At 65.2% G+C, this 14,178-nt stretch overlaps 2 protein-coding genes across 25 annotated transcripts; one reads left to right on the forward strand and one right to left on the reverse strand.

Annotated features, from left to right (window-relative positions):
* Positions 1–3,059: 3,059 nt before the first annotated feature.
* Positions 3,060–11,213, reverse strand: LOC121079217 (tyrosine-protein phosphatase non-receptor type substrate 1-like). 23 transcript variants are annotated; one of them, XM_040576157.1, is made up of 7 exons: positions 10,695–11,213; positions 9,619–9,972; positions 9,293–9,469; positions 8,848–8,887; positions 4,331–4,507; positions 3,886–3,925; positions 3,060–3,626 (listed from the first exon to the last, which is right to left on the reverse strand). In XM_040576157.1, the coding sequence occupies exons 1-7, from the start codon at positions 11,176–11,178 to the stop codon at positions 3,501–3,503; spliced, it is 1,398 nt and encodes a 465-aa protein (XP_040432091.1). In that variant the 5' UTR covers positions 11,179–11,213; the 3' UTR covers positions 3,060–3,500. The 23 variants fall into 23 exon arrangements, with proteins under 23 accessions (XP_040432091.1, XP_040432089.1, XP_040432090.1 ...); XM_040576155.1 differs by having other exon boundaries at positions 3,060–3,629; XM_040576156.1 differs by having other exon boundaries at positions 3,886–3,928.
* Positions 6,260–13,528, forward strand: LOC121079220 (signal-regulatory protein beta-1-like). 2 transcript variants are annotated; one of them, XM_040576177.1, is made up of 5 exons: positions 6,260–6,497; positions 6,841–7,194; positions 7,378–7,692; positions 7,799–8,131; positions 13,331–13,528. In XM_040576177.1, the coding sequence occupies exons 1-5, from the start codon at positions 6,431–6,433 to the stop codon at positions 13,507–13,509; spliced, it is 1,248 nt and encodes a 415-aa protein (XP_040432111.1). In that variant the 5' UTR covers positions 6,260–6,430; the 3' UTR covers positions 13,510–13,528. The 2 variants fall into 2 exon arrangements, with proteins under 2 accessions (XP_040432111.1, XP_040432112.1); XM_040576178.1 differs by lacking the exon at positions 13,331–13,528 and adding an exon at positions 8,199–8,620.
* Positions 13,529–14,178: the final 650 nt, after the last annotated feature.

Here is a 14,178-nt window from a genome sequence, read left to right on the forward strand (position 1 = left end):
TATGACAACCCCAAATCCCAGCCCTGTTTATCCCCTTTAATAAAAATCCACAATAACCATGAAACTGGGGAATAAGATTCAATAAGTAAGACACGAAATAAATCAGGAACAGCATAAAAGCGTGTCACTGCTTTACTTCTGCTTCAATCCTCGCTTTCCAATTAAAATGCTGCCCTGATAAATGGAGAGCTGGCGGGTTTTGAATTGCTCTGCCCCCTGAGACGGCAGGAACAGAGCCCAGCGGGTGCGTGGGGACAGGCAGCGGCGTCACACGAAGGCACGCCTGGGCAGCCTGAGCTGGGGCATCGTTGGCGCTGAGCCCTGGGCTGGATCCCAGCCCTGCACTCAGCATCGTTCCCACCTGCCTGCTTTCAGCCTGGCCCCAAAAGGGAGCTAAGGCTAAATACGTCCCAGTGGGGTGCTGCAGGGGCAGCCAGCTCCTGCTCCCCAGCAAGTGCTGGCACCCCAAAACACCCCATGGACATCGGTGTGCGCAGGGCCCTGGCCATGCAGCATCGCCGTGCTCCTGCCTGCCAGGCCCTCTCCCAGCAGCAGCATGGCCCCAGAGAGGCAGCAGGCAGTGGTGAGACCCGCGTGGTTTTTCTTGGGGACCTTTGAACTGTCCCTGAGATCCTTTTGCCCTTTCCAAAGCCCCCTCAGAGTACCCCAGGCATTTCTCCAGCCTCTGGTGCTGCTCCCCATCGGTGTCCTGGCACAGCAATCCCAGAGCACCGCAGGGTCCCCATGGCATCGCAGGGTCCCCAAGACATCTCTGGGACCCGATGGCAGGGCACCCTGTGGCTTTGGATGCTGGACCGTCCTCGTTCATCAGCACTCCCTCAGCCTAATCGCTGTCTTTGCGCGCTTGCTGCCGCAGGCCCGCGCTCCCCGCTGGTTTCGGCGCAGCCCGCTCCTCCCACGCTGGCTCCGGCACAGGCGCGCAGCCGCCCGGCAGCCTCAGGAGCCGCGTCCCTGCTCCCGGGGCTGGGAGCGGAGCAGATGCTGGGGCAGCCCCTGAGCACCCCCCGGCCCTTCCCTGACTGCTGCTTTCTGCCTCTGCTCCAAGCGGGGGGGGCTCTGCAGACCCCTCCTCACGGCGCAGCCTCTCCCCAGCCCCTCTGCTGGGCTCGGCCTCCCCGCAGGCGGCCCTGCACTGCGCTCCCGTGCTCACCAACCTCAGCTGAAGCACACGCACGTGGCACGGCCGTGGCCAGGCCCCCCCGACCTCCCCTGCACCCTCGCCCCAGCGCGGCACAGCACAACCCTGGGCTGGGGCTGGGGGAGCTGCTCCCCACCCTGCACCCAGCCAGCATTTCTGCTCTGCCTCCCGGCCACCGCCTCCTCTCGGCCCCGGCACCAGCCCTCCGGCACCGCCTGCACCCGCCGAGCTGCTTCAGCCCTTGCAGCTCTCAGGCCAGCTCTCAGGCACCTGCGTTTCTCACTCCAGCGCCCAGCGTGCGACCTAGCAGGATGTGACACCTGGCAGCACCACGGACCGTGGTGGAGGAAGGATGAGCAATAAGTCCCACGTCCCAGCACCGCCAGCATCACCGGACCCCTCCTCTGCCATCCCCGAGGCACTGCCCAGAGCTGTCCTACCTTGGGTCCCCGCTCGGGTGCTTGTTTGTGCTTTCACTGCCGGCACACCCCAGGCCGATGGCTTAAAGGATTTTCCTATAATAACCACCAAATCCCTCTCCTGGGCTGTAAGCCGCAGACTTGGGCCTTTCCTAGGTGCACAGTGCTCCGCGGTGCTGTGCTCCTTGCTGCCTTACATATGCTCGAGTCAAACTGGATTTCCCCCCTCCCGGCCCAGCCCAGTGCTTCAAAAGCCCGAAGTGCCCTCAGATTTCATTTCCCCTTGTCTGCGAGGTCTCTCCCCAGTTTCATTCTCACCCACACGTTTTACATACTCCTGCTCGCGATCATTTTCGTGACTCTCAGCACTGTCCCCACGCAGAGGCCGCAGGTTCTCCCTGAGCATGGGACCCTGCAGCTCTTGCAGTCCTGGCTGCTGCCTTGTTGTGAGCTCCACTCGACCGCAGAGCTTTGTCCCTGCTCCCCACTCACCCGGTGCCACGGCCCCGAGTGCCCCTGGGGTTGGGCAGAGGGATCTGTGCTGGGCACCGGCACTCGGGAGGCGGTGGCGGACCCCTGCCCTGTGCCAGCCCTGGCAAAATCCCCCCACCGTGCCCAGGGTGCTAGGTGCTGAGTGCCTCCGGCAGTGCTCCTGAAAGAAATGTCCTCAAACTGCCCCTGGGGCATGTCCCCTGGTGCACGGGATGCTGCCTCAGCCATGCAAATTAATTTCACAAGTGGCTTGTCTCCCCCCACAACGATTTGCCCCTTGATAGGATCTCTGCGCGCAGATAAGGCTCCCCTGTGCACACAGGCTCGCAGACACTTCGCACTGTCCTCTTTCGGTTCTCTTTTTTCTTGATTTCACAGAGAACAACAGATAAAGAAAGTTGGAAGCTGGCAACTGCAAACAGATCTCCAGGCCAGAGGCAGGAACGATGATTTCTCCGCGGGAGGAGTGTGTTTAGCCCCTAACCAACGCGTTTGAGGCGGGGTGCCTGTGCGTGGGGGATCCGTGCCAGGGCACACCCGGCTGCTGCAGCTGCACCATGGAGCGCTCGCCACGCGGCTTCCTGCCTCGCTTCACCCTGTCCTCCTTCTCCCGGCGCATGGTCAGAAGCAGGAGGTTAAAAATGACTGAGAAATGGGAAGGAGTGGGTTGAGGAATGAGTGTCACAAGTGCTGGGGCTGCGGGGTTGAGGTGGCCAGCCTGCCCCTTGCCCAGCAGCCGGGCACTTGGGGCGCAGGTCGGAGCAGAGCTGCGGTTCTGCTCTTCGCCCCCAGCCTGCTCTGTTTCGTCCCGACCCTGCTGGGCTTGTGCTGGGCTTGGGAGCTGCCCATGGGGAGGCTTGGGGCGGTGGCAGCTCGGCACAAAGCCAGCAGCGGTGAGCGGGCACGGGGCCGCAGAAGCCCTGGGTCTCCCAGGACCCCGCAGGCCAGGAGCATTGCTCTCACTCTCACACAGCAGGACTGGGCAGCACGGCTCTTAGCAGGCTTTAATGAGGACGGGCTCGGCGCGATGATGACCTAATACAAATCATGGATCTGCTGAGCCAAGAAAGTTCCAGTGGCCTGTTCTGGCAGAGACGAGTGTGCATGAAGTCCTCGCGGAGCTGTCGGCACCACACGGCTCACACAAGGCAGAGATGCTCAGCCCAGAGCCCTGGTCCTGCACTCGAGGTGGCTGCTGGCCCCCGGGGTGGTCTCTGCGAGCCTGGGCAGGGCAGCTCGGGCACTGAGCCTGCCCCCGCCTGGCACAGCCACCGAGATGGGAATGAGTTAGGAGAGCTTTGAGGCTCGCATGCCAAGCTTGGGCCAGCTGCGCTACACAGACAGATACACTTCTTCTTTCTGGTGCCCTTCAGGAAAGTCTCTGCTTCCTCCCCCGGCGCCGGCTCCTCAGCCCCCGGCGGGGCCGTGCGTCACTTGGCAGCTCCCCTGATGCTGGCGTACTCGGAGCGATCCGCGCCGGGGCTCTGGCTGCGCTGCGGCGCCTCGGGCAGGGGCTGCAGGTCGGCGTAGTGGATGTCCTTGTCCTGCTCGCTGCTCTGCTGTGCAAACGGTTAGTGCCATCAGTAGAGAACCTTGCAAAAATCACCCTCACGGCAGCTACCTACTGGGACGGCCATGCCACAGCCGCACGGACGCCCCTCACCACGATGCACAGCCCCCCTGCAGCAGCTGCTGCTCGCCCAGCGCCTGCGGCATCCCCGGGGCTCCCGGCCAAATGTTCACGTGCCCAGCAGCTCGCCCACGTTGGGGCATTGGGGCTGGGTGCTCTGCCCCGTACCCACACCTCGCTCCTACCTGGTGGGGCAGCCTCGGGGTCTCTGCATCCCGGCCTTCGCTGCTGGGGGAGAGGAGGGCTGTTAGAGCGAGGGCCAGCCAGCCGCCCTCCCCACCGCGCCCACGGCAGACAGCACACGGGGACAGTACAGAAGGGCACGATTTCTCTCCCGAACTTCAGCTAGACTCCGCAGCACACAGCTGCATGGCACCCATACTGGACGTGTAGGAGAGGGCCAGCATGCTCTGAGTGCCCGGGCTGGCCTCAGACCCTGCGGGGACTGGGGCACAAAACACCAGCCGGCCACGGACACAAGGGATGCAATGCAGCGCAGCGAGGCACCGGTGAATGAAGGATCTTTTCTGGGCAAAATTAGTGCTCTGGGGGGAGCAGAAAGCAGGAGGCAGGGGCGTGAGGCTGTTTGCTCGCCTTCAGGGTGCAGAGGAAGGAGGTGGGGGTACCAACCTGGGGGTCCCGGGGCTCCCTGCACAGCACGGGACACGGATGGGTGAGCAGCCGCCTGCGGGTGCCCCGGCTGCACCCTGGCTCTGCTCCTCACCCCGCCGCTTCTTGTGGTACACGCAGAAGGTGAGGATGAAGATAAGGAGGAGGAAGAAGAGCACGGCAGCTGCAACCTCCACGCTGGGAAATGGAGAAGTCTCTGTGAAGACACAAGGCGGAGCGGGGAGAGGGTGGTGGGCGCGGGGCAGCGTGGGCCTGGCCGCAGGCAGGGCTGGGGCCAAGCTGGGGCGCTCACAGTGGGGTCGTGCTGGGCTGGGAGCCCCACTCACCCTGCACCGACACCACCGTGCCCTCGCCACGCCGATACAACTCATCACCGGTGTCCCTTTTGCGAAACTTCACACAGTAATAGGTGCCGGCATCCTCGGGGCGGACGTCCCTGATGAGGATGGTGAAGTCTGTGTTGGAGCCATTCACTGCCCTCGTCCCGCGGGATGAGGAGGGTTCTTTCTGGTCATAAATGGTCTCATTGCCACTGCCCCAGCCCTTCAGCCACCTCACGGGGCCAACGGGACGCCCTGCAGACACGGTGCAGGTCAGGGTCAGCGTCTCCGCCACCATCACCGACACCTCCTTCTGGGGCTGTCGCAGCTGGAAGCTCGGATCTGCCTGGGCACCCGCACCTGGGGACAGCGACAGCACAGCAGGGCCTGAGCTCCCGAAGGAGGCGGGAGCTTGCTCTGTTCCCCCTGCCCGGCACAGGCACAGCACCCACAGCTTGCTCAGCGCTTTAGCTGAGAAATAGTGCAGGATGGGGGGGAGAAAGCAGCACTAAACGGGAGTGGTGGAAGCCACCTTCAAAACGGGCAAGGGGAGAGATTCCTTCCCGCTGTGCCATTGATGCCAGGCGCCAGAGCTGCAGCGGGAGACGGGGGAATTCCAGGCAGGAAAAACTCTCAAGTGGTGCGAAACTTGTGCAACAGGAGCCCGGCTCCCGTCCCTTGGTCCCTCCTGCCCAAAGCCTCCGGCTACCTTTCCACACGGGCTCCCCCGGGGCAGCAAAGCACAGCGCCCGGCTCCTTGCACACCCCTCGCCGTCGGGCACGTCCCCGGGGCCGAGCGCCACGTCCCAGCGCTGGGGGAAATGGCCAAGGAGCTCCAGAACAAGCGGTGGGCACGTCAGGAGACCACCGTGCCCCAGGCGGCTGCTCCACGCGAGCCCAGAGGTGTTCGGAGGAGGAAAGCCCCCGTACGGGGATTGTTTCTGCAGGCGTGCACGTGGCAGCGATTTGCTGTGGTGGCCGGGTCACCCACCCCGGCCCGCCGAGAGGCAGCAACCAGCGAGCGGGGCCGGGAAGCGGGACACCCGTCCGTGGCCTCCGCCGCGGCGCTGCCCCGTACTCACCCGAGAGCCACGCTAGGACGAGGCTGAGCTGCCCCAGCAGGAGCCGAGCCAGCAGCGCGGCGCAGAGCGGAGCCATCGGCGCTGCCGAAAATCTGGGCTCTAACTCCAGAAGGAAAACGAGAAGCTGCACAGGAAATGGAAACGGGCGCGTGCTGTTAACGCTTTTGGTGCCTGCCCCTCTGCCGGACGGGGCAGGCAGCAGGAGGCCGAGCTGGGCAGGAGCACAGCAGGACTTAACCCCTGAAACGCGTCCCGGCTTGAAGCCCCCCTGCGCTCGCCCTGATGCCCGCACAGAGCCAGGGGCTGGAGGGGCTGCGGTGGGCACGGGGTGCCCCTGGTTTCTGCAGGACAGCCCCGGCTGCAGGGAGGCTCCGACGAAGCCCTGCGTGAGGGGCAGAGCGGCCATCTGCACCTGGGGTGCGTGCGGCCTTAGGCCCCCTCTCTCCTGCTGCCCCGTGCCGGTGGATGTGGCAGTGCCGCCCATCTGTGGGCTGGCATCGCTGGTGAGGAACAATCTCATGATGGCACAAACACCCAGGGAGTGGGAACCCTCTGGGCTTGCGCAGGGCTACGTAGAGGAGCACGGCCAGAGGCAAAACCCAAACCGCTTCCTTCCCCTTCGGCACGGAGGGTTTCCAGGGCCCCACCAAGTTGAGCCACACCGAGCCGCACCTTGGAGGGGGACGAAGCCACTCGCCATGGCTCCGCTGACACAGGCGCTGCCTCTTGCCTGCCTGATGCTGCTCCTGCTCTGCAGTGCCCCGGGTGAGTGCACAGCCCTGCACAGCCCCAGCGCCTTTGCCAGGGCATGCTCCCCGCTGCTGCTGGCAGAGCGACCCTTCCCTGAACCCACAGGTATCTGGGGCTCTTCCCTCCCCTCTTCCAGCTTGCTTTCATCCCCAGCTCAAAACTTTGCTTTATTTGAGCATGTCCAGGCCCCCTGCCCTCTGCATCCCGCGGTGCAGCCCGGGGGCAGGCACTGGCTCACAGCGCCTTCTGCCCTGGGGGGCAAGGGACAGCTTTGTGCTGGGGGTCGGGTGAGGCCCCATGCTGCGCCCTGGCTCCAGGGCCCCTCACCAGCCCCAAACCCTCCTCTCGCTGTCCCCAGGTGTGGGTGCCCAGGCAGATCAGGGCTTCGAGCTGCGACAGCCCCAGAAGAAGATGTCGGTGATCGCAGGGGAGACGCTGACCCTGACCTGCACCGTGACTGAAGGGGGTCCCCTCGGCGCCGTGAGGTGGCTGAAGGGCTGGGGCAGCGGCAATGAGACCATTTATGACCAGAAAGAACCCTTCTCATTCCGTGGGACGATGGCAGTGGATGTGTCCAACACAGACTTCACCATCCTCATCAGGGACATTCGCCCCGAGGATGCCGGCACCTATTACTGTGTGAAGTTTCGCAAAACAGCCACCGGTGAAGAGTTGTATCGGCGTGGCGAGGGCACGGTGGTGTCGGTGCAGGGTGAGTGGGGCTCTGGTGCAGCTCCCAGCAGGAGCCAGCCCTGCCGGGTCAGCCCCCGTCCTGTCCTGTGGGCTCTGCTCTGGGGCAAGCGGGGCCGAGGCAGGGGCTCAGGAGCCAGCCCAAGGAGAGGGCTCCAGGGCCAGGGGTGCAGAGCCTGGCTGATGGACCGCGCTTCTCCCACAGCCAGACCCTCCAACCCGACTGTGTACAGGCCCACCCGCCGAGTGGAGCTGGGGAAGACGGTGTCCATCACCTGCAAGACTGGGGGGTTCTTCCCCAGTGACATCCATGTGAAGTGGTTCAAGGACAGGGCTCCGATTCAGTCTCAGCCGATCCTCATCACCCCTGGGCCATCGAACTTCACCTACAACATGTCCAGCACTGTGAAGTTGACGCTGCAGAAGGACGACATCCGCTCAGAGCTCACCTGCGAGGTGCGGCATGCCACGCTGACGGCCCCGCTGACGAGGAGATACCGGCTGGGCCACATCCTGCGAGGTGAGGGCTCGGTGGGGACTGGTGCTCACGGCCCCGGGGCTGGGACAGGGCCCCCGCGGGCACGGGGCCGGGGGACGCCGGCTCCAACCGCTGCTTCTCTTCCCAGTTCCCCCCAGCGTGGTCGTGGCTCAGTTTCCGGACCCCGTGGGGCTGAACAAGACGGTGAACTTCACCTGCGACATGCAGGGGTTCTACCCGGGAAGCGTGACCGTGACCTGGCTGGAAAATGGGATGGAGATGAACACAGGGAGCCCCCCCCGGCCGACGGAGACCCCCGAGGGCTTGTTCAAGCTGAGGAGCACGGTGCAGGTGCAAGCCGTGCAGGAGAAGAACATCTCCGTGTTCACCTGCCGGGTGGTGCACGAGGGCCAGGACCCCATCAGCAGGAGGGCCGTGCTGTGGGTCGCTGCCTCAGACCAGCAGGGACCCAGCTCGGAAGGTAACGGCACCCGGGGGCTGGGGGGCTGCGTTCCCCATGCACCGCGCTCACTCCCGTGCTCCTGCAGGTGCCCATCTCCTGTCCAGCCCCGGCCTGTGGCTCGGCATGCTGCTTGAGAAGGCGATCCTCAGCCTCGTCCTCTTCTTCCTCTTCAAGCACTGGCAGGCCTGAGGAGGGGCCAGCGCGGCACAGCGAGGCCACCGAGACGGGAGCGACGCAGGAGAGCGTTGTCAGAGCTCCGTCACCTCCGAGCTGAGCACGCCAAGCTTGGGCTGGCGGTGCTGCACAAGCAGACCCGCTGCTTCTTTTGGGGGCCCTGCACCACCGCCCCTGCTGCCTCCCCCCGCTGCCTCCTCGGCCCCCGGCAGGGTCCCGTCCCTTGGCAGCTCCCTGGGCCGGGGGTCCCGTTCCCCCCTGGCTGTCCCCATCCCCTCGCTGCGCTGCTCCACACGTGGTTATCGCCATCAATACAAATCCTTGCAAAAATCACCCTCACGGCAGCTTCCTACTGGGACGGCCATGCCACAGCCGCACGGACGCCGCTCACCACGATGCACAGCCCCCCTGCAGCAGCTGCTGCTCGCCCAGCGCCTGCCCTGGCCCTGGGGCCGCGGCATCCCCGGGGCTCCCGGCCAAATGTTCACGTGCCCAGCAGCTCGCCCACGTTGGGGCATTGGGGCTGGGTGCTCTGCCCCGTACCCACACCTCGCTCCTACCTGGTGGGGCAGCCTCGGGGTCTCTGCATCCCGGCCTTCGCTGCTGGGGGAAAGGAGGGCTGTTAGAGCGAGGGCCAGCCAGCCGCCCTCCCCACCGCGCCCACGGCAGACAGCACACGGGGACAGTACAGAAGGGCACGATTTCTCTCCCGAACTTCAGCTAGACTCCGCAGCACACAGCTGCATGGCACCCATACTGGACGTGTAGGAGAGGGCCAGCATGCTCTGAGTGCCCGGGCTGGCCTCAGACCCTGCGGGGACTGGGGCACAAAACACCAGCCGGCCACGGACACAAGGGATGCAATGCAGCGCAGCGAGGCACCGGTGAATGAAGGATCTTTTCTGGGCAAAATTAGTGCTCTGGGGGGAGCAGAAAGCAGGAGGCAGGGGCGTGAGGCTGTTTGCTCGCCTTCAGGGTGCAGAGGAAGGAGGTGGGGGTACCAACCTGGGGGTCCCGGGGCTCCCTGCACAGCACGGGACACGGATGGGTGAGCAGCCGCCTGCGGGTGCCCCGGCTGCACCCTGGCTCTGTCCCTCACCCCGCCGCTTCTTGTGGTACACGCAGAAGGTGAGGATGAAGATAAGGAGGAGGAAGAAGAACACGGCAGCTGCAACCTCCACGCTGGGAAATGGAGAAGTCTCTGTGAAGACACAAGGCGGAGCGGGGAGAGGGTGGTGGGCGCGGGGCAGCGTGGGCCTGGCCGCAGGCAGGGCTGGGGCCAAGCTGGGGCGCTCACAGTGGGGTCGTGCTGGGCTGGGAGCCCCACTCACCCTGCACCGACACCACCGTGCCCTCGCCACGCCGATACAACTCATCACCGGTGTCCCTTTTGCGAAACTTCACACAGTAATAGGTGCCGGCATCCTCGGGGCGGACGTCCCTGATGAGGATGGTGAAGTCTGTGTTGGAGCCATTCACTGCCCTCGTCCCGCGGGATGAGGAGGGTTCTTTCTGGTCATAAATGGTCTCATTGCCACTGCCCCAGCCCTTCAGCCACCTCACGGGGCCAACGGGACGCCCTGCAGACACGGTGCAGGTCAGGGTCAGCGTCTCCGCCACCATCACCGACACCTCCTTCTGGGGCTGTCGCAGCTGGAAGCTCGGATCTGCCTGGGCACCCGCACCTGGGGACAGCGACAGCACAGCAGGGCCTGAGCTCCCGAAGGAGGCGGGAGCTTGCTCTGTTCCCCCTGCCCGGCACAGGCACAGCACCCACAGCTTGCTCAGCGCTTTAGCTGAGAAATAGTGCAGGATGGGGGGGAGAAAGCAGCACTAAACGGGAGTGGTGGAAGCCACCTTCAAAACGGGCAAGGGGAGAGATTCCTTCCCGCTGTGCCATTGATGCCAGGCGCCAGAGCTGCAGCGGGAGACGGGGGAATTCCAGGCAGGAAAAACTCTCAAGTGGTGCGAAACTTGTGCAACAGGAGCCCGGCTCCCGTCCCTTGGTCCCTCCTGCCCAAAGCCTCCGGCTACCTTTCCACACGGGCTCCCCCGGGGCAGCAAAGCACAGCGCCCGGCTCCTTGCACACCCCTCGCCGTCGGGCACGTCCCCGGGGCCGAGCGCCACGTCCCAGCGCTGGGGGAAATGGCCAAGGAGCTCCAGAACAAGCGGTGGGCACGTCAGGAGACCACCGTGCCCCAGGCGGCTGCTCCACGCGAGCCCAGAGGTGTTCGGAGGAGGAAAGCCCCCGTACGGGGATTGTTTCTGCAGGCGTGCACGTGGCAGCGATTTGCTGTGGTGGCCGGGTCACCCACCCCGGCCCGCCGAGAGGCAGCAACCAGCGAGCGGGGCCGGGAAGCGGGACACCCGTCCGTGGCCTCCGCCGCGGCGCTGCCCCGTACTCACCCGAGAGCCACGCTAGGACGAGGCTGAGCTGCCCCAGCAGGAGCCGAGCCAGCAGCGCGGCGCAGAGCGGAGCCATCGGCGCTGCCGAAAATCTGGGCTCTAACTCCAGAAGGAAAACGAGAAGCTGCACAGGAAATGGAAACGGGCGCGTGCTGTTAACGCTTTTGGTGCCTGCCCCTCTGCCGGACGGGGCAGGCAGCAGGAGGCCGAGCTGGGCAGGAGCACAGCAGGACTTAACCCCTGAAACGCGTCCCGGCTTGAAGCCCCCCTGCGCTCGCCCTGATGCCCGCACAGAGCCAGGGGCTGGAGGGGCTGCGGTGGGCACGGGGTGCCCCTGGTTTCTGCAGGACAGCCCCGGCTGCAGGGAGGCTCCGACGAAGCCCTGCGTGAGGGGCAGAGCGGCCATCTGCACCTGGGGTGCGTGCGGCCTTAGGCCCCCTCTCTCCTGCTGCCCCGTGCCGGTGGATGTGGCAGTGCCGCCCATCTGTGGGCTGGCATCGCTGGTGAGGAACAATCTCATGATGGCACAAACACCCAGGGAGTGGGAACCCTCTGGGCTTGCGCAGGGCTACGTAGAGGAGCACGGCCAGAGGCAAAACCCAAACCGCTTCCTTCCCCTTCGGCACGGAGGGTTTCCAGGGCCCCACCAAGTTGAGCCACACCGAGCCGCACCTTGGAGGGGGACGAAGCCACTCGCCATGGCTCCGCTGACACAGGCGCTGCCTCTTGCCTGCCTGATGCTGCTCCTGCTCTGCAGTGCCCCGGGTGAGTGCACAGCCCTGCACAGCCCCAGCGCCTTTGCCAGGGCATGCTCCCCGCTGCTGCTGGCAGAGCGACCCTTCCCTGAACCCACAGGTATCTGGGGCTCTTCCCTCCCCTCTTCCAGCTTGCTTTCATCCCCAGCTCAAAACTTTGCTTTATTTGAGCATGTCCAGGCCCCCTGCCCTCTGCATCCCGCGGTGCAGCCCGGGGGCAGGCACTGGTTCACAGCGCCTTCTGCCCTGGGGGGCAAGGGACAGCTTTGTGCTGGGGGTCGGGTGAGGCCCCATGCTGCGCCCTGGCTCCAGGGCCCCTCACCAGCCCCAAACCCTCCTCTCGCTGTCCCCAGGTGTGGGTGCCCAGGCAGATCAGGGCTTCGAGCTGCGACAGCCCCAGAAGGAGATGTCGGTGATCGCAGGGGAGACGCTGACCCTGACCTGCACTGTGACTGAAGGGGGTCCCCTCGGCGCCGTGAGGTGGCTGAAGGGCTGGGGCAGTGGCAATGAGACCATTTATGGTCAAAAAGAACCCTTCTCATTCCGTGGGACGAGGGCAGTGGAAGAGTCCAACACAGACTTCACCATCCTCATCAGGGACGTTCGCCCCGAGGATGCCGGCACCTATTACTGTGTGAAGTTTCGCAGAACAGCCACCGGTGAAGAGTTGTATCGGCGTGGCGAGGGCACGGTGGTGTCGGTGCAGGGTGAGTGGGGCTCTGGTGCAGCTCCCAGCAGGAGCCAGCCCTGCCGGGTCAGCCCCCGTCCTGTCCTGTGGGCTCTGCTCTGGGGCAAGCGGGGCCGAGGCAGGGGCTCAGGAGCCGGCCCAAGGAGAGGGCTCCGGGGCCAGGGGTGCAGAGCCTGGCTGATGGACCCGCGCTTCTCCCACAGCCAGACCCTCCAACCCGACTGTGTCTGGGCCCAGCCGCCGAGTGGAGCCGGGGAAGACGGCATCCTTCACCTGCAAGACCGGGGGGTTCTTCCCCAGTGACATCCGTGTGAGGTGGCGCAAGGGGAGAGCCACAATTCAGAATCAGGTGACCCACGTCACCCCTGGGCCATCGAACTTCACCTACAACATGTCCAGCACCGTGAATCTGATGCTGCAGAAGGACGACATCCGCTCAGAGCTCACCTGCGAGGTGCGGCATGTCACGCTGACGGCCCCGCTGAACAGGAGTTACCATCTGAGCCACATCCTGCGAGGTGAGGGCTCGGTGGGGACCGGTGCTCACGGCCCCGGGGCTGGGACAGGGCCCCCGCGGGCACGGGGCCGGGGGACGCCGGCTCCAGCCGCTGCTTCTCTTCCCAGTTCCCCCCAGCGTGGTCGTGGCTCAGTTTCCGGACCCCGTGGGGCTGAACAAGATGGTGAACTTCACCTGCGACGTGCAGGGGTTCTACCCGGGAAGCGTGACCGTTCTCTGGCTGGAGAATGGGATGGAGATGAACACGGGGAGCCCCCCCCGGCCGACGGAGACCCCCGAGGGCTTGTTCGAGCTGAGGAGCACAGTGGCAGTGCAAGCCGTGCAGGAGAAGAACGGCTCCGTGTTCACCTGCCGGGTGGTGCACGAGGGCCAGGACCCCATCAGCAGCAGGGCCACGCTGCGTGTCGCTGCCTCATACCAGAAGGAATCCAACTCCCCCAACCCAAACGGTGCGTGAGAGCCAGTGCGATGTGGCCCCTGAGGGGAAGGGTGTGGGATGTCACCCCCCTGGGAGAGCTCGAAGTCCCACCAGAATACGGTCCAAGGACATGAGGTCTTTGTGTCCTTGGGGGGATGCTGCTGGGAACCCAAATGTTGTCCTTACTGCTTAGAGCGTCTCTGCACCGACCCCAGCTGCAAGGCTGCAGGGGCTCGTGTTGCCAACCCAGCTCGGAAGGTAACGGCACCCGGGGGCTGTGGGGCTGTGGGGCTGCGTTCCCCATGCCCCGTGCTCACTCCCGTGCTCCTGCAGGTGCCCATCTCCTCTCCAGCCCCGGCCTGTGGCTCGGCATGCTGCTTGAGAAGGCGATCCTCAGCCTCGTCCTCTTCTTCCTCTTCAAGCGCTGGCAGGCCTGAGGAGTGGCCAGCACAGCACAGCGAGGCCACCGAGACGGGAGCGACGCAGGAGAGCGTTGTCAGAGCTCCGTCACCTTCGAGCTGAGCACGCCAAGCTCGGGCCAGCGGCACTGGGCAAGCAGACCCACTGCTTCTTTTGGGGGCCCGGTACCACCACCCCTGCTGCCTCCCCATGCTGCCTCCTCGGCCCCCAGAGAGGCTGCATCCCTTGGCATCTCCCTGCACCAAGGGTCTCAGTCTCCCCTGGCTGTCCCCATACCCCCCAGCTGTCCCCGTCCCCCCCCCCCGGCTCTCCCCATCCCCTCGCTGCATTGCTCCGCACGTGGTTATTGCCATCAATACAAATCGTTCCAAAAAGCACCCTCACGGCACCTTCCTCCGGGACAGCACATTCCAGACAGGGCCAGTTCCAGGCTGGGACCCCCCTGACCCCCACAGGTCCCGCCTGGGCTCCTCGGCCTCGGCCTCTTCTTCCTCCCCGGGGGGAAGGGGCTGCGCTGCGCTGCCTGCGTGGGGAACGTGGGCACGGCTCAGCACGGGGCAGCACGGCTCGGCACGGCACGGGGCGGCACAGCTCGGCATGGGGCAGCACAGCATGGCACAGGTCAGCATGGCACGGCTTGGTTCGGCACGGAACGGGGAAGCAGAGCTCGGCACGGCTCGGCACGG

The sequence above is a fragment of the Cygnus olor genome, chromosome 16 (assembly GCF_009769625.2).
Source record: "Cygnus olor isolate bCygOlo1 chromosome 16, bCygOlo1.pri.v2, whole genome shotgun sequence".
NCBI classification, from domain to species: domain Eukaryota; kingdom Metazoa; phylum Chordata; class Aves; order Anseriformes; family Anatidae; genus Cygnus; species Cygnus olor.

Bases quoted from the DNA above. Each gene is read 5' to 3' on its own strand.
- LOC121079220 (XM_040576177.1), top strand. From the start codon at position 6,431: ATGGCTCCGCTGACACAGGCGCTGCCTCTTGCCTGCCTGATGCTGCTC. The intron at 7,195-7,377 runs GTGAGTGGGGCT...CTTCTCCCACAG, and splicing joins CACGGTGGTGTCGGTGCAGG to CCAGACCCTCCAACCCGACT. The intron at 8,132-13,330 runs GTAACGGCACCC...CCAGCTCGGAAG, and splicing joins GCAGGGACCCAGCTCGGAAG to GTAACGGCACCCGGGGGCTG.
- LOC121079217 (XM_040576151.1), bottom strand. From the start codon at position 11,178: ATGGGCGGCACTGCCACATCCACCGGCACGGGGCAGCAGGAGAGAGGG. The intron at 9,973-10,694 runs GTGAGTACGGGG...CGCTGTCCCCAG, and splicing joins CGTCCTAGCGTGGCTCTCGG to GTGCGGGTGCCCAGGCAGAT. The intron at 4,527-8,847 runs GTAGGAGCGAGG...GTGTCTTCACAG, and splicing joins CCCCGAGGCTGCCCCACCAG to AGACTTCTCCATTTCCCAGC.